Source organism: Bison bison, unplaced genomic scaffold (genome assembly GCF_000754665.1).
Source record: "Bison bison bison isolate TAMUID 2011002044 unplaced genomic scaffold, Bison_UMD1.0 scf7180017862275, whole genome shotgun sequence".
Lineage (NCBI taxonomy): Eukaryota > Metazoa > Chordata > Mammalia > Artiodactyla > Bovidae > Bison > Bison bison.
In genome coordinates, this window is record NW_011492847.1 from 1,083,118 (window position 1) to 1,107,985 (window position 24,868).

Sequence of the window (24,868 nt, forward strand, 5' to 3'; positions counted from 1 at the left end):
GCAGAGAGTTGACTCATTGGAAAAGACTCTGATGCTGGGAGGGATTGGGGGCAGGAGGAGAAGGGGACGACAGAGGATGAGATGGCTGGATGGTGTCACTGACTCGATGGACGTGAGTCTGAGTGAACTCCGGGAGTTGGTGATGGACAGGGAGGCCTGGCGTGCTGCGATTCATGGGGTCGCAAAGAATTGGACATGACTGAGCAACTTATCTGATCTGATCTGATAGTGAAAAAAATCACTGTACACAGCCCACACCTGATGAGTGCCGTGTTATATTTCCTTGAGGCCAAGTCATTTACATAAGCTATTTGGAATTCTGCAGAGATTTATCTCTTCACCCCATATATTTATTTATTCATTTATTTTTATGAATGTGTACTCATGGATATACCTGGGGTTTTAATCTAATACTATTTTATTTTGTTGCTCAAATTGTTTCAGCTTTGGTCATTGAGTACTTTTTCACTTGAGTCCTGTATCTTTGACATACCCCATTATTATGCAGTTTTTTCCTTTTTGAGTACTTTATTTCCTGGTACTACAAGATGCTTTCGACTTATATATTTCTTGCCCCCGTCTTAGAATCAGCCATTTCTTCAAGAAGTCCTGGTTCCTTTGGTAATAAGATAGTATTAGAAACTTGGTGCTAGTTTTGCTTGTTGCTATGGATTATGTACCCTCTCAGTTGACATAACAAGGAAGTGTATGTATACGGCTTCTTTTTTTCTTTTCCTGATGCCCAGCACTTTATTAGTAAGGAGGCTTGGTCCACGAAAGGGGAGGTTGGGATGGACAGGACTAACATTCATCTAGGGGGATTTTCCTGGTCATCAGGTGGTTTCTCCATGCAGGTTTAGAGGAAATATGGATGAAACCCACAAAGAGTGTATCACTGTGATTGGCAAACAGCAGAAGTAGGAGGGGAGCCCTAGGCATAGCTGGGTTCCTAGGACAGCAGTGTTTCCATGTTGGGCACAGATGCACCTTCCGGGAACTTCTCCAAGTTCCAGGCAACATGGCTGCAGCACACAGAGATCAAGTGATGAGCTTGGAATCTGTTGAAAACAGTGGTTGTCAGGGGGCCAGGGCAAGGCCTTCCACAGGAAGCTGCAGAGCAGATGCATCTGCGTGCCACTCACCATACACTTCTGGAAAAGTCTCTGAACTTGAGGGAACTCAGGCTCTCTTTGTACCTAGCGTTCTCCTGATGCCAGGAATGAGTTGCATGGGAAGACCAGCACTACCAGGCCTGGGGAGAAGTTGTCAGGTAGCTTGTTCAACTGAGTGTAGTCCCAGACCTTTGTGCTGCAGAGCAATGCCACTTTCTCAACGAGTAGCACCATGCCAGGCTGGGTGCCCAGGCTCCCACGCTCCCTGAGGGCTAACGGGTGCACAGAGAAGGGGCAGAGTAGACACAAGAAGGGATGGTGGCAGCTGGGAGCTGAGCAGAGCACGTGGCATGGATGTCTGAGAAGCGAGTGGGACTAGGACAGCATTTTTCTAACACTAAAATTTTTGACCCATCTGAAGTTTCTTCTGGTGTAACTGTGAGGCAGGAATTCAACTGTACTTCTTCCATGTGTTTGAAGGCCTGGACTGAGCCTTGGATTTGTCATTTCTTAGCTGACTGGATGCAGATAGATCACCCTCCTTTGTTTATGTTTCTTCATTATCAAAGTGGAATAATAACATCAGTCCTATCTATATAGTCTTTCAGGGCTATATTAAGGACAAAATGAAATGATAATCTGAAAAGTTCTATGTGAATTAAAAATATTTTACAAATGTAAAATTACTGTTATAGAAAAAGCACACTCATTAGAATGATTGTTTCTACAGGTAGCAAAGAACTAACCTTGTTTCATTGCGACCTCTTTTGTTTGCATTACTCTTAATAAACAGTTAGCTTTTTCCAACTGCATATCCAGGATATTGTTCTTCCCACTGGATTCTATCATTTTCTATAGAAGAAACAGAATACATTTTATTACCAAATCAATGCCGCTATTTTGATTTTTTTTTAACCTAAGAATATGAAAGTATAAACCATTTAATACCTGAAAGTCTAATAATTAAGTTTGGCACACATTTTTAAATAAGTCAATTTCCTAATTTATCTTTAAAGAGTAACATAATAAAAAGTTAGAATAGGTGAATAGTTACAAAAAGTTATAAAAAGTAAAAATATGACCTAATTTGAACTCCCTTCTTTCCAACTATTCAACCTCCACTCCTAAAACTAACCATTCCTTATAAATATTTCCAAAATATTTTATGACTAAACAACTATAGGAAAGGGTCACATTATACTCTGTTCTGCACCTTGGATTTTCCACTTAGTACTGCTTTCTCAGAGATGATGGCATATAAGCATGTAAAAGTCTTACCTCATTCTTTTTAACAGCTGCATTGAGTTTCATTCATGAATTTAATTTATTTAAGTAGTTCCCTATTGAGGAAAATTTGTGCTGTTCCCATTTTTTGCTATTACAGTCAATGAATAAATATTCTCAAACATATATCTTTGTGAATAATGTAATAACTGCCATGTACCCTTCAAACACCTTCAAAAATCATCAACTCATAACCTATCCTGTATAATCTGTACTTCTACCCATTCTCTATTCTCATTGCTTCTGAATTTATCTCAAAGCAACTCCTTGACACTATATTATTTCATTGATAAATATTATCATTTACATGCTTCTCTAAGAGATGACTCAAAAGTACAATCACAATACCATTATGACATTAAAAAAGAACAATATTTCTAATTTAAAATATCTAAGAATATGAGAGATAATCCCAAGTTAAGCTCCAAATGCTTTGTACCAGTTCTTCTCCCACCAAAGTGTTATTTCTTTCTCTCTCCTCTCTTACTTTGGTCAGAATCACTTGGTTAAAAAAACACAAGTCCATTGTTGGAAAAAAGCTCATTATATGAAAATACCCATCATCATGAAAATTTTTTTAAGAGGGCAATACTACATTGTACAGAGGAAAAGAAGGAATAGAGAAGGATGATAAGAAAAAGAGAGAAAATAGAGGTAGGGATTATTCTTCCTCCTATTCCTATTTCACAAATCCACTTCCCAAATCTGATTTATCCACTTACATTTCTCAACAGATATTCCTACTCCTCTCCCAGGCAGAGGAGACAAAAAGCCTAGTATATACTTGGGGATATGGTCTGACATATAATTTGTGTAGAGTTTGGGAGGGGGACTTCAAACAGGTCTGCTTTTAGGCAAAAGAGAAAAGGGAACAGATAGAACAGGAAAGACTAAAAAGGAAATTAGTCATAAGAGTAAGAGATTGAAGATTGAATCCACTTCAATCCTTACTAAACCATTCTTGAGTTTATGGACATCCAGGGTATATACATATGTATTTCCCCTTTAACTTTAGCAAAAGTATATCAATTGTTTGCTCCCTTGCCCCCAAAACATTTTGATACTAGTATTAATGAGTTACAACCACATACATTCTAAATACAGATTTTAAAAATGAGAGAGAAGGGGCTTAAAAAATACATTTCCATTATTTTTATCTTGCTTCTTTTTATATATATATATATATATATTTTTTTTTTTTTTCCCTAACTCCCTCCATTGACAAAATCTGTTACACTTTCCCTTATATTCTACAATTGTTGGATATCTTTACATACCTTTTCTATCTGTGAAAAGTCATTTATAAGTTTGTCAAGATTCACACTGCTAATCTTTTTCATACATCCTTCGCTGTTTTGATTCATATCTAAACTAGTGAAGAGTAGATAGTGTTAAAACAAACAAACAAAATACAAAGCACTATAATAATGATAATAGTTCAAATACTAAAGTTCCTGTATTCCACTCATAGAGCACATACTTGAGCTCCATTGCACTCAAGAGAATTTTTATTATACCCCCATTATTAACAACGATCAAATGAATTAAGGCTTCTCTACTCTTCTACACAGCCACTCCAGCCAAGTTTTCTCTAAACAAATCTATAATTAGTGCAATGATATGTGCATATGTAGAAATTATTTGTCCCTATTACACAAAAATTATGTCACCATTCATCACTCAGCTCTTTGCCATCAATATGACTGCATTTAAAATCTGATGCATTACTAAGTCTGATACATGGCTTTTAAATATAGCTACTCATTTCCAGTATTCTTGCCTGGAGAATTCCATGGACAGAGAAGCCTGGCATGCTACAGTCCACGGGGTTGCAAAGAGTTGGACACGACTGACTGACACTTGTATTTGTATGTATTCTCAATTTAAAGTGTTTAAAATATTTAACTATCATGCCACAAATAATTTTTGCAGAATTTCTTGGTAGTCTGCTTGTTGCTAGGAATTGAATTATGTCTCCTTCAAAATTTGCATGTTGAAGCTCTAAATCCAACTGTGACTATATTTGGATATAGAATATTTAGGAGAATATTAAAGTTGAATGAAATCATAAAGGTGTGGCCCTAATCTGATAAGACTGTGGCCTCATAAGAAGAGGAAGAGAGTGATTTTGTTCTCTCTCCACACATTCACACTGAGGACAGGCCCTGTGAGCACACAGTGAGGTGGTGGCTCTCTGAAACCCAAGGAGAGAGTCTTCACGAGGATCAACACTGATGTCACCTTAATTTTGGACTTCTCAGCTTCCAGAACTATGAGAAAATAAATTTCTGTTGTTTAAGCCACTGAGCCTGTAGTATTTTGTTATAGCAGCAGCCTGAGTAGACATATACAATTAATTTTCTTATTTTTTTTGGCTGGCAACCTGTTTGGTAAATAATGAACATAAGGAAATTAATATGCTTAAAGCAAGCACTAAGTATTTCTATTCTTTTATTTTACATAAGAGTACTTTGGGGTATAACCAACTAACTGCTTAAGTTAAGAATAAGAGTTCCAGTTTCAGTTCTATGGAATCAGTCATAAGACATTCTGCAGAATTCCAGAGGTAAGCTCATCTAGTTAGGATGGAAACTGACTTTTGCAAAACAGCAAGTATTTACATATGAGGGTGGGAGAATAGCTAGAAGAATCACGATTAAAACAATCTAAATGTATGAGATACTTGTCTTTAGACTTTTCCCTAGCAAACACGAAGGAGAAAATAAAAATGTGACATTTCAGTATTCTAGATTGAGGACAGTTCAGTTCAGTCGCTCAGTCGTGTCTGAGTCTTTGCGACCCCATGAATTGGCCTCCCTGTCCATCACCAACTCCCGAAGTTCACTCAAACTCATTGAGTTTGGTGATGCCACCCAGCCATCTCATCTTCTGTCATCCCCTTCTCCTTCTGCCCCAAATCCCTCCCAGCATGAGGGTCTTTTCCAATGAGTCAACTCTTTGCCTGAGGTGGCCAAAGTATGGGAGTTTCAGCTTTAGCATCATTCCTTCCAAAGAACACCCAGGACTGATCTCCTTCAGAATGGACTTTTGTTGGATCTCCTTGAAGTCCAAGGGACTCTCAAGAGTCTTCTCCAACACCACAGTTCAAAAGCATCAATTCTTCGGCACTCAGCTTTCTTCCCAGTCCCAATTTTCACATCCATACATGACCACTGGAAAAACCATAGCCTTGACTAGACGGACCTTTGTTGGCAAAGTAATGTCTCTGCTTTTCAATATGCTATCTAGGTTGGTCATAACTTTCCTTCCAAGGAGTAAGTGTCTTTTAATTTCATGCAATCACCATCTGCAGTGATTTTGGAGCCCAAAAAAATAAAGTCAGCCACTGTTTCCACTGTTTCCCCATCTATTTCCCATGAAGTGATGGGACCGGATGCCATGATCTTCGTTTTCTGGACGTTGAGCTTTAAGCCAACTTTTTCACTCTCCTCTTTCACTTTCATCAAGAGGCTTTTGAGTTCCTCTTCACTTTCTGCCATAAGGGTGGTGTCATCTGCATATCTGAGGTTATTGATATTTCTCCCGGCAATCTTGATTCCAGCTTGTGCTTCTTCCAGCCCAGCGTTTCTCATGATGTCCTCTGCATAGAAGTTAAATAAGCAGCCTTGACGAACTCCTTTTCCTATTTGGAACCAGTCTGTTGTTCCATGTCCAGTTGTAACTGTTGCTTCCTGACATGCATATAAGTTTCTCAAGAGGCAGGTCAGGTGGTCTGGTATTCCCATCTTTTTCAGAATTTTCCACAGTTTATTGTGATCCACACAGTCAAAGGCTTTGGCATAGTCCATAAAGCAGAAATAGATGTTTTTCTGGAACTCTCTTCCTTTTTCCATGATCCAGCTGATGTTGGCAATTTGATTTCTGGTTCCAACAGGGCATGTGCAAATGCCTGGTGTGTGACAGTGGCAGTGATAAGTAGTCCAAAGTAAAAGGTAAGTAAAATTCCTAAAGTAATTACTCAAAGTAATTTTGGGGACATATTGTTTAAAATGAGGTACTCCAAAACATAGACATTGTTTGACAATTTGTTACTTTATAAAGAAACCCCATTTCCTTCCTCTTTTTATTTTATACTGCATTAACAACTATTAGTGGTTTTAAGTTTGAATTTTAGCTGTGTATTTTCAGTTTACTGAATTATTATCCTCTGTATCACATATAGTAGTAAAACTCTAAAATAGTTAAAACTTGCTCCTTAAGACAGAAGACCAACTGTAATAGCATCCCATGATGCTATTAAAATATTTAAATGCAGTAAAATTCCTTTGGGGGCAAAATTTAGAAATCATCACAATATATATTTTTGTTTAATTTATAGGATAATCTGAAGTAATGATGAAAAATCTTTCCTCATAACTTTTTTCCTTAATTTCTAACTTAAAATTTTTTTTTTATTGAAGTACAGATGATTTACAATGTTGAGTCATGCTCTGCTATGCAACAAAGTGACTCAGTTATGTACATATATTCTTTTCCATTATGGTTTATCACAGGATATTGAATATAGTTTCCTGTGCTATACAATAGAACTTTGTTCTTTGTCTTTTCTACATATAACAGTTTGCATCTGCTAATCCCAAACTCCTAGTCTTTCTCTCCCCTACCCTCCTCCCTCTTGGCAAACACAAGTCTGTTCTCTATGCCTACAAGTCTGTTTCTTTTTTGTAGATAGGTTCATTTATGCCATATTTTAGATTCCACATACAAGTGATACTGTATGGTATTTCTATTTCTCCTTCTGACTTATTTCACTTAGTATTATACTTGCTAGTTGCATCCATGTTGCTGCAAATGGCATTAGTTCATTCTTTTTTATGGCCGAGTAGTATTTCATTGTGCATATGTACCACATCTTCTTTATCTATTCATCTATTGATAGACATTTAAGTTGTTTGCATCTTTTGGCTATTGTGAATGGTGTTGCTATGAACATAGGGGTTCACAGCATGTATCTGAATTACAGTTTTGTCTGGGTATATGCCCAGGAGTGGGACTGCTAGATCATATAGTAACTCTACTTTTAGTTTTCTGAGGAAGCTCCACACTGTTTTCCATAGTTGCTGTAGGAATTTACATTCCTACAAAGAGTGTAGGAGGGTTCCCTTTTCTCCACAACCTCTTCAGCATTTGTTACTTGTAGACTTTTAAATGATGGCCATTCTGACCAGTGTGACTTGGTACCTCATTATAGCTTTGACCTACATCTTTTCATGTGTCTACCGGCCATCTGTATGTCTTCTCTGTAGTCCCTATCTTCTCTGTAGTTCCTAACATTTTAAATAAATAAAAGGTTTTACTACAGCTTTGTCTCAGAATCTGGCTCCTGAACTAAGTTTGTTTTACTTGAGCTTGATTTCTCCCAACTCTTTCCTCCTAATGAGAGCCTTGAGGTGCTTTTCCTCATAAAATCATCACTAATATTACACTGGCTAGCAACACATGCTATCACTTTTGTCACACTGGCCAAGCCATCTGATTGCTTCTAGATGTCTTCATTACCTCTCCTCCAATGCAGGAGGGACAAGAGCAAGATCTCTTCAGTTGGTACGGTCTTCTCACCCGGTGAACTAGGTCACAGGCTGCTGATTCAGTGATTGGCAAATTCTTGCTGAGAAGCCGGGACTGACTCCTGACCTCTACAACCCCAAATTCAACCACCCCCACAGTGGGCGGCAGCCCCATTTCCTTCTTGCCCTCGCCCCCACCCTGCTCAGGCCGGCCCTCCGCACCCCAGGATAGGTTTGTGTTATCTCCCCAACCCCCCTCTTCACCATACTGCGTGAATTCACCCTCAGTCCTGAGGCCTAGGGCTCCAGGTTTCCTCTCCCATTCTGGTGTCCCTAGGAGCTCAACTCTACAGCACGACAAAAATCCCCTGGGGTGGGAGAGGTGGCTGGGTCAAACTTCTGTCTCAAACCAGGATAGTGTTAAGAAGTGCTAAGTAAAGAATACCTGTGGAAAAGGAAATTTCGAATTCGCGGAGGAAAAGCCTGGAGCGTTACCTGTTGTCGCTCGCGGTTTCCACAGCCTCCCCACGCACAGCTTCTTCCTGGTACTGGTCCGGCCCTAACTGTTGTCCCCTGCTCAGGAAGCGTGTTCCCCCAACAATGGGCCCGCCCTTCTCCTAGTCCCCACTGAGCCTGCCCTTAGGGCCCCACCTCCAGCCTTACCTCCTTGGGCTTCTTAGGTATTTTCATGTAGATACTAGAATACGATTCAACACGTAGTGACTATCAGATCAATAATTATTTTCTGAGCAAATAATAAATCACATTGGATTAAGTTGTGATTAATGAGTCACCACTACTGAATAAATAGTAATCCATGTTTATTCTAATAACATAAACTAGGCAATGGCACCCCACTCCAGTACTCTTGCCTGGAAAATCCCATGGATGGAGGAGTCTGGTAGGCTGCAGTCCATGGGGTCGCTAAGAGTCGGACACTACTGATCGATTTCACTTTCACTTTTCAGTTTCATGCATTGGAGAAGGAAATGGCAACCGACGCCAGTGTTCTTGCCTGGAGAATCCCAGGGATGGGGGAGCCTGGTGGGCTGCCGTCTATGGGGTCGCACAGAGTCGGACACGACTGAAGCGACTTAGCAGCAGCAGCAGCAGGCTTATAAAAGTACCAGACACTGTGCTAGGTGATGGAGATGAAATCATGGATATAATACAGTCTGTGCAGTCTGGAGTCAGTTAATGGATATGATCTCCCTTCTACAGAGTTTTTGTCTTAGTAGCTCAGTGTTTAATGGCATGGGTTTTAGTGGATCCAAACCCCAACTCTTCTATTTACCAAGGGGGTGATCAGTGAGCAGATTCTAAATTCTACCTGCTTCAGTCTCTTTGTAAAAACAGACATTAGTTAATGCCTACTTTACGGGCTTTCTTGCTGTCTATGGGGTCGCACAGAGTAGGACACGACTAAAGTGACTTAGCAGCAGCTCATAAAGAAACTGCCCATCCCTGACTTCGGAAGATCGTCTGGAGAAGGTAATGGTTACCTGCTCCAGTATTCTTGTCTGGAGAATTCCATGGACAGAGGAGCCTGGCGGGAGACAGCGCATGGGGTTGCAGAGTTGGACAGGACTGAATGAGTAACACTGCAGGCTAAGGCCTACTTTATAGAGCTGTTGTAATGTTTAAATGAAATGATGTACTTTAAAAGTGTTTAATGTACTTCGTGCCAAAGGTTAAGTGTTAAAAGTATTAATTATTATAATTAAAAAAAATTGATAACCATTTGAAAGTGTATCCACTGCCATCTTTTCCCTGTCTACTTTTTTTTTTTTGAGTGGGAGAGGGAAGATTTATTAATTTGATTTTTCTATGAACAAAATTGGCAAGCAGAAAAATGTAAAGTGTAACAGGATAAATAATACATTATTATCTGAAAGGTATTATAGCATGGTGGCAACAGAACTAGATCAAAGTGGGAAATATGTGGGTGGTGGGGGGGAACCTCTTCATGCTGCTGACCAGTTGGTAATCTTGGAAAGATTGGGATTCCCAAGTCTTTTTTTTTTCACTTTGAAATAAGGAAAGTGGACTAAATAACAGATAAAATTTTAAGATTTTAAATTTGTCTTATGATAAAACATAGCTCATCAAAATGTTTTGAAAATGTTATCTTCTCATGTTCTTTACTGTATTGATTTCACAAAATTCACATACACAAACACACACATAGTTTAATTTTTAGAGATCTTACAAGAGATGAAATTTCTGACTATCCAAGAGGCTTTCTTTGACATTAGTAACAACACAAAGGGATATTGAAAATGGCCTTTTGAATTGATGATTCAAAATAATTGTTGTTTTGTTAGTCACTCAATTGTGTTTGACTCTTTGCATCAGGCTCCTCAGTTCATGGGGTTCTCCAGGCAAAAATACTGGAGTGGGTTGCCATTTCCTTCTCCAGGGGATCTTCTGGACCCAGAGATCAAACCCAGGTCTCCTGTTTGCATGCAGATTCTTTACCACTGAGCCATGAAGGAATCCAATTCAAAATAATAAATATGCAAATAATGTTCTGTGTTACTTATATTATTTATTGAGATGAACCCACTTCAAGACGCTCCTAAAATGTTATCTTCTCCATGAGGCATTCAGTGATTTTATCAATCATCAGTGACTTACTTTTCCTTGTTCTATGCTTTTATTACTTTTTTTCCATTACTTTGGATCATACTGGCCTTCCTTGGTATTTGTTAGGGCTGTTTGAATTGATATCTTATCTTTCCTGCTGCACTGTCTGCTCCTTGGAGAAAGAAACTCTGTGTTTGTGTGTGTATAATATTATATGTATGTATTTCTGTATTGTGCCAGCATAGTTAGAATAAATAGAAGAACCAACATGTCAGAAACAAATCATGAAAACCTGGCTTGATTCTTCTAGTTTGAAATGAGTCACAAGCTTCTCTTCCAGTTTGTATATGTTAGCATTTTTTTTTTTTTTGGAAAAAAATCCTGGTGAGTTAAAAATATATCTGTCGATGAGAAACTATATGAACTGCCCATGATTTCATTTAAAAAGGAAGTGCCTTTCACGGTTGTATTCATCAATACCATCTGGCTGAGAAACAGAAAGGACTCATTGAACATTTGCTCAGAAACTGCCTGGAAAACCATAAGAGAGAAATAACTTACATTATTATAAATGGTAACAAAGGGAGTAGAAAGAAACTAATGTTTGAATCTATTAAAAAGTGCCTTGATTTGGAAAATAAATGCAACTGAAGAAAATTGGAAGTTATCAATTAATGTATGTAAGGATCTTAAGATGAATGATACATTGATGTTTTTCTTATAATAGACAACTTCATTTATTAATCCATTTTAAAATATTTAAGTTCTTTCAAGATATCAGCTACTAAGAGTCTAGGTGCTAGGGACAGCAAGACAAATAAGACATTCTCCTTCTGCTTCAGAGCTTATAGTTTCATAAGACAGCCTTTTTAAGATCATCAGCACTAACTCATCTATTTGTTAAAAACAAAACAAAACAAAACATGTTGAGCACCAACCATGTTTGGGGATCTATGAGAACACTAGGAATAAACAAAACAGACATGGTTCCTGACCCCAGGGGACTTCCAGTGTAGAGAGGAAAATAGATAATCAACAAGTAAAGAGAAGAAGTGAAGTCGCTCAGTCGTGTCCAACTCTTTGCGACCCCATGGACTGTAGCCTACAATGCTCCTCTGTCCATGGGATTATTCAGGCAAGAGTACTGGAGTGGGTTGCCATTTCCTTCAACAAGTAAATAAATGATAAATAAAAATTATAATAAGTGGAAGGAAAGAAACACAAATCCATGATTTTGATTTAAAAAGTGAACAGAAGTTGCATTAAATATAGTGCACTATCATGAAGAATGTTTCAGAGCAGATAAGATGGAAGTAAGCCCCGAGGGATACATCAGAATGTTAGCTGGGGGCAACAGATAGATGCTGGGGTTGCTTATTTGCCCCTCCTGCACTCTTGGCACACTTCTCCATGCTGTTATCTCTGTATTTATCTGATTCCCATATTTCACTATCTGCTACTGAACCATCTTGTCCTGTCTTCAACTACAACTTTAGGTCCCAGTTCTGTGACTCCCTGGTTTTCAGCATTATTTTCAATAATTGGGTAAAAGACACTCTGTACAGGGTGTGTATAGGGTCTGTGACCCCATGGAACTATGTTGGTTGGACCTCTCTCCTTCTCCATGTACAGAGAAGGATTTGGGCATGACTCCAGGATAAATCCTAAACCATGGAATATTTGGACTACTTTTCTTGAAACAATCATCCTTATATATGTAAATATTCCATCTTTCAACAGGCTTCTGTTAAAAGTAGAATCACATTGCTAACTGGGTAGAATTTGCATTTTTGTTTGAGGACAGAAAGTACAAATATTCTATTTACTCAGAAGAAACCAATACAGTTTAGACATGAGCATATGATAAAGGTGACTTATTTTTTGTGAAAATTAAGGAATCTAGCCAACTCTTGGTAGCTTGGTCTTCCATAGTTGGTTGGAGGTGACTATGGGGGTACTCTCAGTAGAAGTCAGATTTTTTTTTCTCAAATACAATTTTAAGTCTGCACAGGTACATAAACAAGTGATCCATGATGGCTTTAATGTCATAGCATGAATATTTAAAATGGATAACCAGTAAGGACCTACTGTGTAGCACAGGGAACTATGCTCAATGTTATGTGGCACCCTGGATAGCAGGGGAGTTTGGGGGAGAGTGGATACATGAATATGTATGGCTGAATCCCTTTGCTGTTCACCTGAGATTATCACAACATTGTTTGTTAATTGGCTATACCCCAATACAAAATAAAAACTTTAAAAAAGATAATATGTCATGAGTTTAATGGTTTAAATCTAGAATATTCCTTTGCTCCTGAGAACATCAACTTTTTCATAACATACCTTCTTAGTGATAACTTGATTGTGGGTCAAGGGAATAAATAAACTGTTAGGTATCCATGGGGTTGCAAAGAGCTGGACACAACTGAGCGACTAAGCACAGCACAACACAGCTTCAATCCTGGCTTTGCACCTATGAGCTGTGTGATTCTAGGCAACTCAGTTTCTCTCTCTACCCCTTAGTTTTATAATTTTCAAATGAGAACAAACTTCTGAAGATCATGGAAGGGATAAAATGAAATATTATATCTTATCAGGGCAGGCTTAGAGTAGGCCACAGGTATTTGTTGAATGACTTGGTGAATCAATGAACAATGTTAGTTTCTGAATCAATAAACTATTGTGGTGTAATAAACTACTCTAAAGCTTAGTGGTTTGAAACAAACATTTATTTACCTAATGCTATTTCTGCTTAGAAATTTAGACTGAGCTCAGTGAGCAGTTTTTCTGGTCTTGCCTGGGTTTGCTTATGAACTTTGGGTCAGCTGTGGATCAAGGAAGTGCTGTAAGTGGCTTTGTTGGTCATGATTGGGCTCTCGCATCCTGGGATAGGAGTTGGGATGACTTTTCACTCTGTCACTTGGCCTCTCATCCTCAAGCAGGCTTAGTCAGGCTTATTCTTAGGGAGTGTCAGGTTTTCAGGACAGAAGCAGTGGTATGCAAGGCTGTCTAGAAGGCAAGGCTCAATACTGCCCCCAGTGACTTCCGCACCATTATATTGGCCAAAGTGCATTACAGGGCCACCCAGATAGAAGTAGTGAAGGAACAGATTCCACTTCTTGATGACGCCAATTTTGAACAGGATAAATAAAGGGAAGGTAATATTGTCATTTTGCCCCCCCCCAAAAAAAAATAAATAAAAGAGATTATCTTTAGGTACGCCTGTCAAAATAACATTGTTACAGAATGCATACTTCAGTAAAGGGAAAAAAATGGCCTGTTGTATATAATGGTTAAGTATAAACCCAATAAAATTTGGAGGACATCTGACAAATGATTTTTGTGTTAGAAAAATTGAAATTCGGTCATTAGTTCTAACAGTGGTTAGATAGCAATGTCTTTTGAGACAACTCCTAGTTTTAATCACCCATTTACAGGTGTTTATGTATTCTCCTAGGAAGTTATAAATAATCAAGCAATATTAAAAAGAAATGGAGAAAATGAAGAGGCAGGCGATTCTTAAAACAGAGGTAAATGGGATGTCCTCCACACTCTTGCCTTCCATCAAGGGAGTCATTAGCAGCCTTTCCATTGGGAACTCCAGAAAGGATTCATGAGTAAAAAACAAAACAAATAATCAAAAAACGAACACACTGAAGCTAGATATATAAATAGGCAATATAGGTAACTATACCTATACTTATACCATAGCAGGGTAACTATAAACATTAGAGATAGAACATTCTTCTTGAAAAGAAAATGAGTCAGGTCAGAAAAGAAATCAATATTACTCTACGAGTCTAGACCTTTAATGAAAGTTCTCCTTTTTCGTCACCATTTTATTTGTCTTTGTTTAGTAAATCCTCAGATAATTACCTTCTTACAATCTCTTTAATAACTCCTTTCTACTATACTCAATTTGTGCCTAGTAAACTTAAGAAGAGGGGCTTCCCTGGTGGCTCAGACCATAAAGAATCTGCTTGCAAAGCAGGAGACCTGGGTTTGATCCCTGGGTTGGGAAGACCCCCTGGAGAAGGGAATGGCAACCCACTCCAGTATTCTTGCCTGGAGAATTCCATGGACAGAGGAGCCTGGCAGGCTATAGTCCATGGTGTTGCAAAGAGTTGGACATGACTGAGCAACTAATACTTCACTACTTTACTTCAACCTTAAGAAGAGGATGGGTGTTTGCTATGATCAGTGCATTCCGTTGGCAAAACTCTGTTAGCCTTTGCCCTGTTTCATTTTTTACTCCAAGGTCGAGCTTGCCTGTTACTCCAGGGTGCCTGTCACCCTCTTCCAACAATACAAGAGAAGACTCTACATATGGACATCACCAGATGGTCAATGCTGAAATCAGACTGATTACATTCTTTGCAGCTAAAGTTGGAGAAGCTCTATATAGTTAGGAAAAGTAAGACAGGGAGCTGACTGTGGCTCAGATCATGAACTCATTATTGCAAAATTCAGACTTAAATCAAAGAAAGTATGGAAAACCACTAGACCATTGAGGTATGACCTAAATCAAATCCCTTACAATTATACAGTGGAAGTGACAAATAGATTCAAGGGATTAGATCTGATAGACAGAGTGCCTGAAGAACTATGGATGAAGGTTCCTAACATTGTACAGGAGGCAGTGATCAAAACCATCCCCAAGAAAAATAAATGAAAAAAAGTGAAACGGTTGCCTGAGGAGGTCTTACAAATAGCTGAGAAAAGAACAGAAGCGAAAGACAAAGGAGAAAAGGAAAGATATACCCATCTGAATGAAAAGTTCCAAAGAAGAGCAAGGAGATATAAGAAAGCTTTCCAAGGTGAACAATGCAGATAGAGGAAAATAATAGAGTGGGAAAGACTAGAGATCTCTTAAAGAAAATTAGAGATACCAAGTGGACATTTCATGGAGAGATGGGCACTGTAAAGGACAGAAATGATATGGACCTAACACAAGCAGAAGATATTAAGACAAGGTGTCAAGAATACACAGAAGAACTATACAAAAAAGATCTTCATGACCCAGATAACAATGATGGTGTGATCACTCACCTAGAGCCAGACATCCTGGAGTGTGAAGTCAAGTGGGTCTTAAGAAACATCACTCCAAATAAAGCTAATAGAGGTGATGGAATTCCAGCTGAGCTATTTCAAATCCTAAAAGATGATGCTGTTAAAATGCTGCACTCAATATGCCAGCAAATTTGGGAAACTCAGCAGTGGCCACAGGACTGGAAAAGGTCAGTTTTCATTCCAACCCAAAAGAAGGGCAATGGCAAAGAATGTTCAAACTACTGCACAATTGCATTCATTTCACATGCTGGCAAGGTCATGCTCAAAATTCTCCAAGCTAGGCTTCAACAGTATGTGAACCAAGAACTTCCAGACGCATAAGCTGGATTTAGAAAAAAGGCAGAGGAACCAGAGATCAAATTGCCAACATCCATTGGATCATCGAAAAAGCAAGGGAATTCCAGAAAAGCATCTACTTCTGCTTTACTGACTATGCTAAAGCCTTTGACTGTGTGGATCACAACAAACTGTGGAAAATTTTTCAAGAGATGGGAATACCAGACCACCTTACCTGCCTTCTGAGAAACCTGTATGCAGGTCAAGAAGTAATAGCTAGAACCAGACATGGAACAATGGACTGGTTCCAAATCAGGAAAGGAGTATGTCAAGGCTGTATATTGTCACCCTGCTTATTTAACTTACACGCAGAGTACATCACTGGACATGCTGGGCTATATGAAGGACAACTGGAATCAAGATTGCTGGGAGAAATATCAATAACCTCAGATATGCAGGTGACACCACCCTGATGGCAGAAAAGGAAGAGGAACTAAAGAGACTCTTGATGAAGGTGAAAGAGGAGAGTAAAAAAGCTGAATTAAAATTCAACATTCAAAAACTGAAGATCATGGCATCTGGTACCATCACTTCATGACATATAGAAGGGGAAACATCGGAAACAGCGAAAGACTTTATTTTCTTGGGCTGCAAATCACTGTGGATGGTGACTGTAGCCATGAAATTAAAAGACACTTTGCTCCTTGGAAGAACAGCTATCAAAAATCTAGACAGCATATTAAAAAGCATAGACATAACTTTTCTGGCAAAGATCCATGTAGTTAAAGCTATGGTTTTACCAGTAGTCATGTTTTTCCAGGATGTGAGAGTTAGACCATAAAGAAGCCTGAACACCGAAGAACTGATGCTTTTGAACTGTGGTGTTGGAGAACACTCCTGAGGCTCGCTTGGACTGCTAGATCAAACCAGTCAATTGTAAACAAAATCAGCCCTGAATATTCACTGGAGGGACTGATGCTGAAACTGAAGCTCCAATATTTTTGCCACCTGAGGTGAAGGGCCAACTCACTTGAAATGACCCTGATGCTGGGAAAGATAGGAGGCTGGAGGAAAAGTGGATGACAGAGGATGAGATGGTTGGATGGCATCACCAACTCGAGGGACATGGGTTTGAGTAAGCTCTGGGAGATGATGAAGGACAGGGAATTGTGGCATGCTGCAGTTCATGGGGTTGCAAAGAGTTGGACACAACTGATCAACTGAATAACGACAACAACCTTAAGAAATCTCTCTTTCTTTCTTAGATTAATTCGTATGTTACCAAAATAAAATTAGTTTTGGCTAATAAATGCAATGTGACCTACATAAGAGAAAATGTAAAGTTGGGAGCCAGTGTGAACACCTCCAAATCCCTTGCAAGTTTCTTGAAGTCCTCTTCATCCTTCTCACACAAGCCTCCCTCTGCCCCCTCACCTTGTGCTAGTTAAATGTTCTTCTCAAACATGAAAAGAAAGGTGCTTTAAAAATTGTTTCTTAATCACAGAGTTAATTTTCTTAGTGCCCAGAATCTACAATTTCATCTTGAATGTATAGCATTTCAGTTACACTGAGGTTTAACTGTTAAGCATCTATAGGTATGCTTAATCATAGAATCTGACCATTTCTACAGAAAGATGCTTTCCGAATACTAAATATTTGAATTAATAATGAAATCTGGGACACATTAATTTTATATATTATATAAAATAAACTGGATTAATTTTTTTTTTTAGATTTATTTATGGGCTGTGGTGATCTTTGTTGCTGCACGTGGGCTTTCTCTAGCTGCGGCAAGTGCGGGCTCCTCTTCATTGCGGTACCTGAGCTGCTCAGTGTGGTGGCTTCTCTTGTTGTAGAGCACAGGCTCTAGGCACACAGGCTTCAGTAGTGGCGGCTTGGGGGCTCTAGAGAGCTGGCCTAGTAGTAGTCGTGGCACACAGGCTTAGTTGCTCTGCAGCATGTGGGGTCTTCCTAGGCCAGAAACCCAACTCATATCCCTTGCATTGAAAGGCAGATTCTTAACCACTGGACCACCAGGGAGCCAAACTGGGTTAATTTTTTAAGGAGAAAAAAAATTTTCAGACTGACTGCATAAAATTTAGAAACATTTGAAGAACATGGAATATTCTGAACAAAATAACAAAGATCAAAAAGAAATTGAAAAATAAAAAGCAAATTGTTGCAGAATGTCAACTCCTCTAAATTAATCTATAAGTTTAGAGCTAAACTAATGAAAATAAGTTTAGCTCCAGTATCGTGGTGGTTGTTGCTTTTAAAACATGAAATTTATTGAGGTAAATTAAATGACTTTTGCATATTTTAAATAACATCCTCATAACCTATAAGATGGTCTTTATTATTTAAAATGGGTCTATCTGATCATGTAAAATTTCAATTTTGCTTGAAGTAATAGGTGATTGTTCAATCAAAATACCATCAGTATGCTTTTGGATTCTAGAGTGTTCAAATGTAGTTGGAAATATGTTCATAAGCATTAATTACAAAACATTTTTGGGGAAAATAAAATTCTATCAAACTTCAATAGGAGCAAAACTAGCATCAGTGAAATAACTGCAATTAAACTAAAAAGAAATGAATTACTTTTAGAGACACAAAACACAGCTAGATGCCCTGTTGTGGCTGTGGATGCTCAGAGGTCGGCTGCTGGCAAAGCCGAATCAGACCTGCTTGTCTACCGGATTCCTGAGTCCTCACAGTATTGCCCTTTTTCTCTGAGGACTTGATCATCCAGCAGTTCTCCTGATCCTCGCAGGCCTCTGCCCAGGACTGTATGTGAAACAGTAGGGGCAAAAGGGCCACTTGGAAAAAGCTGGAATTTAAACCGTGTTTTCACCAATTTTGTCTATCATAACCTCTTCCTACTCTACCCCAGTTTTCTCTTTGAGCTTTCTCTCAGTTGACAGAGCTGCCAATCATCTTTCTTGAGGTTTGTCTCACTGGAGATAGTCTGCCTTTAATAAAAGGAAGGCATTCTTTCTCACTCTTTTCCCAGGTCTTCAGCCATCTCCCTGGTTCAGCAGATGTTTTCACAGTTTGGGAAGTTATTCGTGTTCTTATATTTTACTTTTCACTAATCTCTCTTGGAGAAGGCAATGGCACCCCACTCCAGTACCCTTGCCTGGAAAATCCCATGGACGGAGGAGCCTGGTGGGCTGCAGTCCATGGGATCGCTAAGAGTCGTACACGACTGAGCGACTTCACTTTCACTTTCATGCATTGGAGAAGGAAATGGCAACCCACTCCAGTGTTCTTGCCTGGAGAATCCCAGGGATGGGGGAGCCTGGTGGGCTGCCGTCTATGGGGTCACACAGAGTCGGACACGACTGAAGTGACTTAGCAGCAGCAGAAGCAATCTCTCTTAGTGATCTATGAATCTCCCGTCAGAGTACTTCATGGCATTCACCATGGAGAAGGAAGTCGGTTCTCATTTTCCTGGGTTTTAGGGCACTTATCACTCTTTGAATTTCATGACTAAGTTAAGAGGGAGGCTTTGGCTCTTTGGAGTTTGAGGAAATGTAATGTCTATTATATCTATTATTGTAAATTCAAATATAAATTTCATATCATGCCTTAAGTTACTTCATTAATCTAGCTTGCCTCTAAATTCTGTGTGAAGACTGGGAAGTGATATCTAACCACTTTCTTGTGTCTTGAATATGAGAACAACTCAGATAAAGCTGTTTGCAGCTTTTTCTGGAAAAACTGATTAGGCTGTCTCCTCTGAGATTGTGTTAAGTCTTCACAAATGGAGTTTGCCTCTTTAATAAGAGCTCATTTCAGCTCCATGGGTGATATCTTCATGCTGCTGCTGCTGCTGCTAAGTCGATTCAGTCGTGTCCGACTCTGTGCGACCCCACAGACAGCAGCGCATCAGGCTTCTCCGTCCCTGGGATTCTCCAGGCAAGAACACTGGAGTGGGTTGCCATTTCCTTCTCCAGTGCAGGAAAGTGAAAAGTGAAAGTGAAGTTGCTCAGTCATGTCCGACTCCCAGCAACCCCCTGGACTGCAGCCCACCAGGCTCCTCCATCCATGGGACTTCCCAGGCAAGAGCACTGGAGTGGGGTGCCATTGCCTTCTCTGATATCTTCATGAGAGATTGTTAAACTCAATCTGGAGTTCTGGGAGCCTGTGTTCTACAAGAAAATCAGCCCAGGTTTTTCCTTTCCTCCATCTCACCTGGTAGTTTTAACCCCTCCTCCACCCTTTCCTAATCACAAGAAAGTAACAATATTAAGTCTACTTCTCTCCATCATTAGAAGGTATAAGCAGAAGTTTCAGGACTTTTCTGACTCAACAGTGAGGCTTGAGGGAGGGGAGAGTGGGTAGAAGAGCTCTTCTTCACCATCCTCCATTTCTTCTCCTGATTGTCATCTTCTAAATATATGACATGAGGTCATGACTCTTCTCTTGTCTGTTTCTTGTCGTTGAACATTGTGACTGCTTTCATCTTTTTTTTTTTTCCCTTTTGGTTCATTTTACTAATTTGTAATGTGGTGAGATTCTGTCATCATTTTATTATCTCCCATCTTTACCAAGAAGCATTAATAGCAATTTGATTGTAAAGCAATTGTGCATACAGTTTGAAATGATTTAAAGAGATATATAGTATTTTAATATCATAATAACTCGTAGGAAACAATTTATCCATTAGTTTCCTATGATATTGCATGATTTTCAATTTGAGTCATCTCCTCAGCTATACGACATGAACTAAGACCACTTGGTATCCTCTTCTTAATTCACGCTGCTGCAGAGAGTTCCATTTAAGCTGATATTGTAATCTCTTCAGACTTTATGTTACGATTTTAAAGGGAGAATCCAGGTCAAAGAGGAAGAAGTGGCAACCTGTGACTTGACCCCTTTGTTCGCTGCTCTGTTTGACTGCACCTTGCAACCAGGTCCCCATCAGGAGCTTGGTTATTTATTTGCTAAAACTTGTTGAACTCTCTCACAGTCATGTCTTGGAACAAACAAGATAACAGTGGAAAATAAAATATCTATGAGAACCAAAAGGACTCATTTCAGTTTTAGGAACAAGAAATACGACAGAAACCTAAGTTACAGAGGGCTCACAGATTCAGCTGAAGGGTTAAACACCTCTAAACTGCTGGGCCGAAGGCACCAACCTCTTCATCTGAATCTTTAGGCCAAAACACACAAAACCAGCTCCCAACAATGAAGCTTTTTCCATCATCACTGTTGGGGAATACTGGAAAATAATATTGCCCGACTCCCCCCAAAAAGAATGGGAAAATAAGCACATGGGAAACAAAAGGAGGTAACTTCCACCTGGATCCTTTTGCTTACTGAAGAAATCACAGAAAATCATGGAAAACCAGCTGCCAGGGTTAGCAAGTTGTATAAAATGAATACTGGTGAGATAGCTGTAGGGTCAGGTCATTCAAGATGGCTGTTCTCTTGCTCTCTATGCATACCCTGATTGACCAGGCTCTGCTTCACTCACACTGTAACCAAGCAGGACCCCACGGGGCCTTGAGGGGGAGGGAAGGGCAGGCCTTCCCCCATATCCTCTGCTTTGGTTCCTCTCTGAAGTACCTGCTGCTTCTGCTGCTAAGTCGATTCAGTCGTGTCCGACTCTGTGTGACCTCATAGACGGCAGCCCATCAGGCTCTCCGTCCCTGGGATTTTCCAGTCAAGAACACTGGAGTGGGTTGCCATTTCCTTCTCCAATGCGTGAAAGTGAAAAGTGAAAGTGAAGTGGCTCATTTGTGCCTGACTCTTAGCGACCCCATGGACTTCAGCCTACCAGGCTCCTCCATCCACGGGATTTTCCAGGCAACAGTACTGGAGAGGGTTGCCATTACCTTCTCCCCTGAAGTACCTAGATAATAGTATTTGATGCACATTTCCTGGTTGTTTTTGTAACAACTCCCCCTCTCCAACAAATAGAAGACAGTTAGCTACTTGATGACCATGAGCACATAGCCCCAGGCCTCCTGCAGCCTAAGGACTGATACTGTTAACCCCTGTGACACCACTCTGCTACCTCACCATCAGCCAGAGAGTTGTGCAGAAGCTGACAATAGACCCAGAAACCCTCCCCCTTCTTCACCTGGCCTTTAAAAGTGTTATGCCAAAACCCTTCAGGGAGCTCAGGGCTTATCAGGGCACGAGCCCCCCGTCTCTTCACAGGGCCCGGCAGTAAAATTTGTTTGCTCCAAACTCTGAAGTTTCCGTTTGTTTGGGCTCACTGTGCGTTGAGCATGTGAACTAGCATTAATAACATGAGTATCCAGTTCTCTTAATTACAGGGCATCATCAGTGACTGCCTACCGTGCTTGCCCCCCTCCCCCCAGCTGCAGGTTTCCCTGGTAACTGATGAGCCACGCTGACGTCATTGGCCCCGTAAGTGATGCATCCTCCTCTGCTCCGGGTTGTGAAGGTTCCTGCCGTCGTTAGTCCGCCACCGCCAGCCACGGTGGGGTGTAGTTCCATGACCTTTCGCTTCAGACAGGTAAGATTCCCTTCCCAGTAAACAGTTGATGTTTTTGTTGCTATTTCCGGGTTCTTTCTTTGGTCTTGAGGCTGGCAACTACAAGGCTTACGGTTCTGTGGGGTGCAGCCCAACAATTGATGAGTGAACCAGGAGGCTGAAGAGACTCCTGTGAGAGCCAAGATGTCGGGAAATAAGAACGGGGAACTGAAAGGTGCTGGGGGGACCCTGGCATGGCTGTGCACTAAGGAATGGGTGCCCACAAGGGAGTCCAGATGGTCAGGGCCTGTCTGAATTGGGACCCCAAGGTGTACAACCCTACTGAGGGCGCTGAAGAAGAGGAAGAAGGCTGGGAGGAGGCCACAGAGGCCCCGTTTCGTGGGATAGAGGTGAAGAGCAGCTCCCTTCTTCAGAGCGGAGGCAGCCGACTACTATGAGAGATGCTTATCGTGATACCAATGATATCCTGTTAACCTCAGAGTCTCGTTTCTACTTTGGAAAGTAGCAGCCCTGCATTTGCGCTCATCGGACTGCACAGGGGTGGCCGCTGAATACAGACAAAATGCAGGAACCTGGATTATCTAGCAAATACTTGCTGTTACGTGGTTGGGTAAGATAAACATTTACACTACAGAATTACGGCCACAGGTTTTAGGGATATCAACCCAGGGACAGGCTTGTGAATTCGATGTGGCCAGGTTAACTGGAAGAGTTTGGTTGGGGCCTGTGGCAATGACAAAATGAGTACCTTTGGTCTTCTGGTCCCAGCTATAGAAAGGGGCAGAGTAATGACATTGTGTGTCGGAGCTAACCGCTACATGCGGGCTAGTGTGTGACAACAGGTGCAAGGCGTTACGAAAGGCCTACCTGAGGCCTTGAACAACACAATAAAACCACTCTTTGGGAGCCCGTAACAGCTGTGCGTGATGCATGGAACTCTCCTGGACTTGAATAGAAACCAAGGGGCCTGCTTTACCAGCCATGAACTTCAGGTTTGGGCCAGCAGAAATGACACACACTGGCCTTTCCACCTGCCCTACAATCCCACTGCTGCCGGGCTCATGGGAAGTGTAGGTAGACTACTCAAATGACAGTTAGGACGAAAACTTGCTCAGGACCAGGCGGCTAACCAAGCCCTGTGGACTATAACTGAATGTCCAGCGTTTGCACCATGAACCCAGAGGCAACTAGGTCCTTCACTCAGGACAGTAACTCACTTTCACCTTTGACAAAGGATCTAACCCCTCCACCTCCACCCTGCCAGGGGAACAAACCATAAAACGGGCCTGAGACTGGCAGGTAAATCCCTGGTAGTTTGGGTTTTCTGCCTTTTGGGGAATAGGATCAAAAAGGGACTTAGATTTCACCTGTCTTCTACCTGGTCACACCTAAAACTACTAAAGTAATCTGGGCCCTTATGGGAGAGGTACCATTACATTAACCTTGGCGTCTGTTGATGTGTGTGGTCTCCAGTCCTCGGCTCCAACTGTGGCAGCTGAGGCTGGACAGGTAGTGTGGCACTGCCAGCCAGGACAAAACCCCAGGCAGGGGTGGTATTGTCTCAGAATGGTGTGACTGCCTGGACTTTGCTTAATAGTCATGTCTCCCCTGATTGTGCCTGTCAAACATCTCACGTTTCATGCCTAGTCTGAGCAGAGGAAATCTGTTGAGGACTGGGTGACAAGGGTGGTCTCACTATGAAGTGAGTCTGATTGCTGGGTCAGCAGTGAGACACCATGGAAAGTTGACCAGGCTAATGCCACTACGTGGGGACAATTGAAAATGCCTACCTCCTTCCTGTCCTGCATGCCAGGAGTCTGGCTCCAGAATTTGCCCACCTCTTGGTGAATCACTGTTTTGAGCATACTAAGTATCTTAACTCTTGATACCCTTTAGCTGCTGTTGTTTGTATTGCATTTGTGGTATTTGGTGTCAGCTATACACTTCTGTATAGCTGACCCCAGGGATATCATGGAAGAGGGGCATACCAAGATTGTAAGGGTTGTACAGTGTATGTAGGGGTGGAGTGAGTAGTCAGGCCACTTAAGATGACTATTCTCTTGCTCTCTCTCTATATTCCTTCAATCCTCTTAATTATAGGGCTTAATCAGTAGCTAGACCACAGAGTGAAAGTTGTGCAAGAATACTGGAGTGGGTTTCCATTCCCTTCTCCAGGGGATCTTCCCAACCCAGGGATCAAACCTGGGTCTCCTGCATTATAGGCAGATTTGTTTACCATTTGAGCCATCAGGGAAGCCGTCGTGCTTGCCTCTGCCCCAGTCGCTGGTTTCCCTGGTAACTGATGAGCCCACCTGATGTCAATTTCACCTATAAATGGTAGCCTCCTTCTCCACAGGTAGTGAAGGCTGCTGTCACGTTCTGCCTGTTCTCTACCATAGGTAGTGGGTTGTCACTCCAGAACATTCTGCTTTGGACTGGTAAGATTCTCTATCCAATGAACAGTTGATTGTCTCTGTAGCTGTTTCCAGGCTTTTTTCTTTGGTCTTGAGACTGGGAAACAAGGCTTGCAGGCCTGC

General features: G+C 40.8%; 1 protein-coding gene across 1 annotated transcript in view; it reads right to left on the reverse strand.

Moving 5' to 3' along the window:
• Positions 1-3,760, reverse strand: part of CCDC152 (coiled-coil domain containing 152) — a 36,993-nt gene extending 33,233 nt beyond the window's left edge. Inside the window, exons 1-2 of the mRNA XM_010832811.1 lie at positions 3,674-3,760; positions 1,859-1,964 (exon numbers count right to left, since the gene is read on the reverse strand). Of these exons, the coding sequence (XP_010831113.1) occupies positions 1,859-1,964; positions 3,674-3,760 (193 nt within the window). The remainder of the gene's footprint in view (positions 1-1,858; positions 1,965-3,673) is intronic.
• Between the last annotated feature and the right edge of the window lie 21,108 nt (positions 3,761-24,868).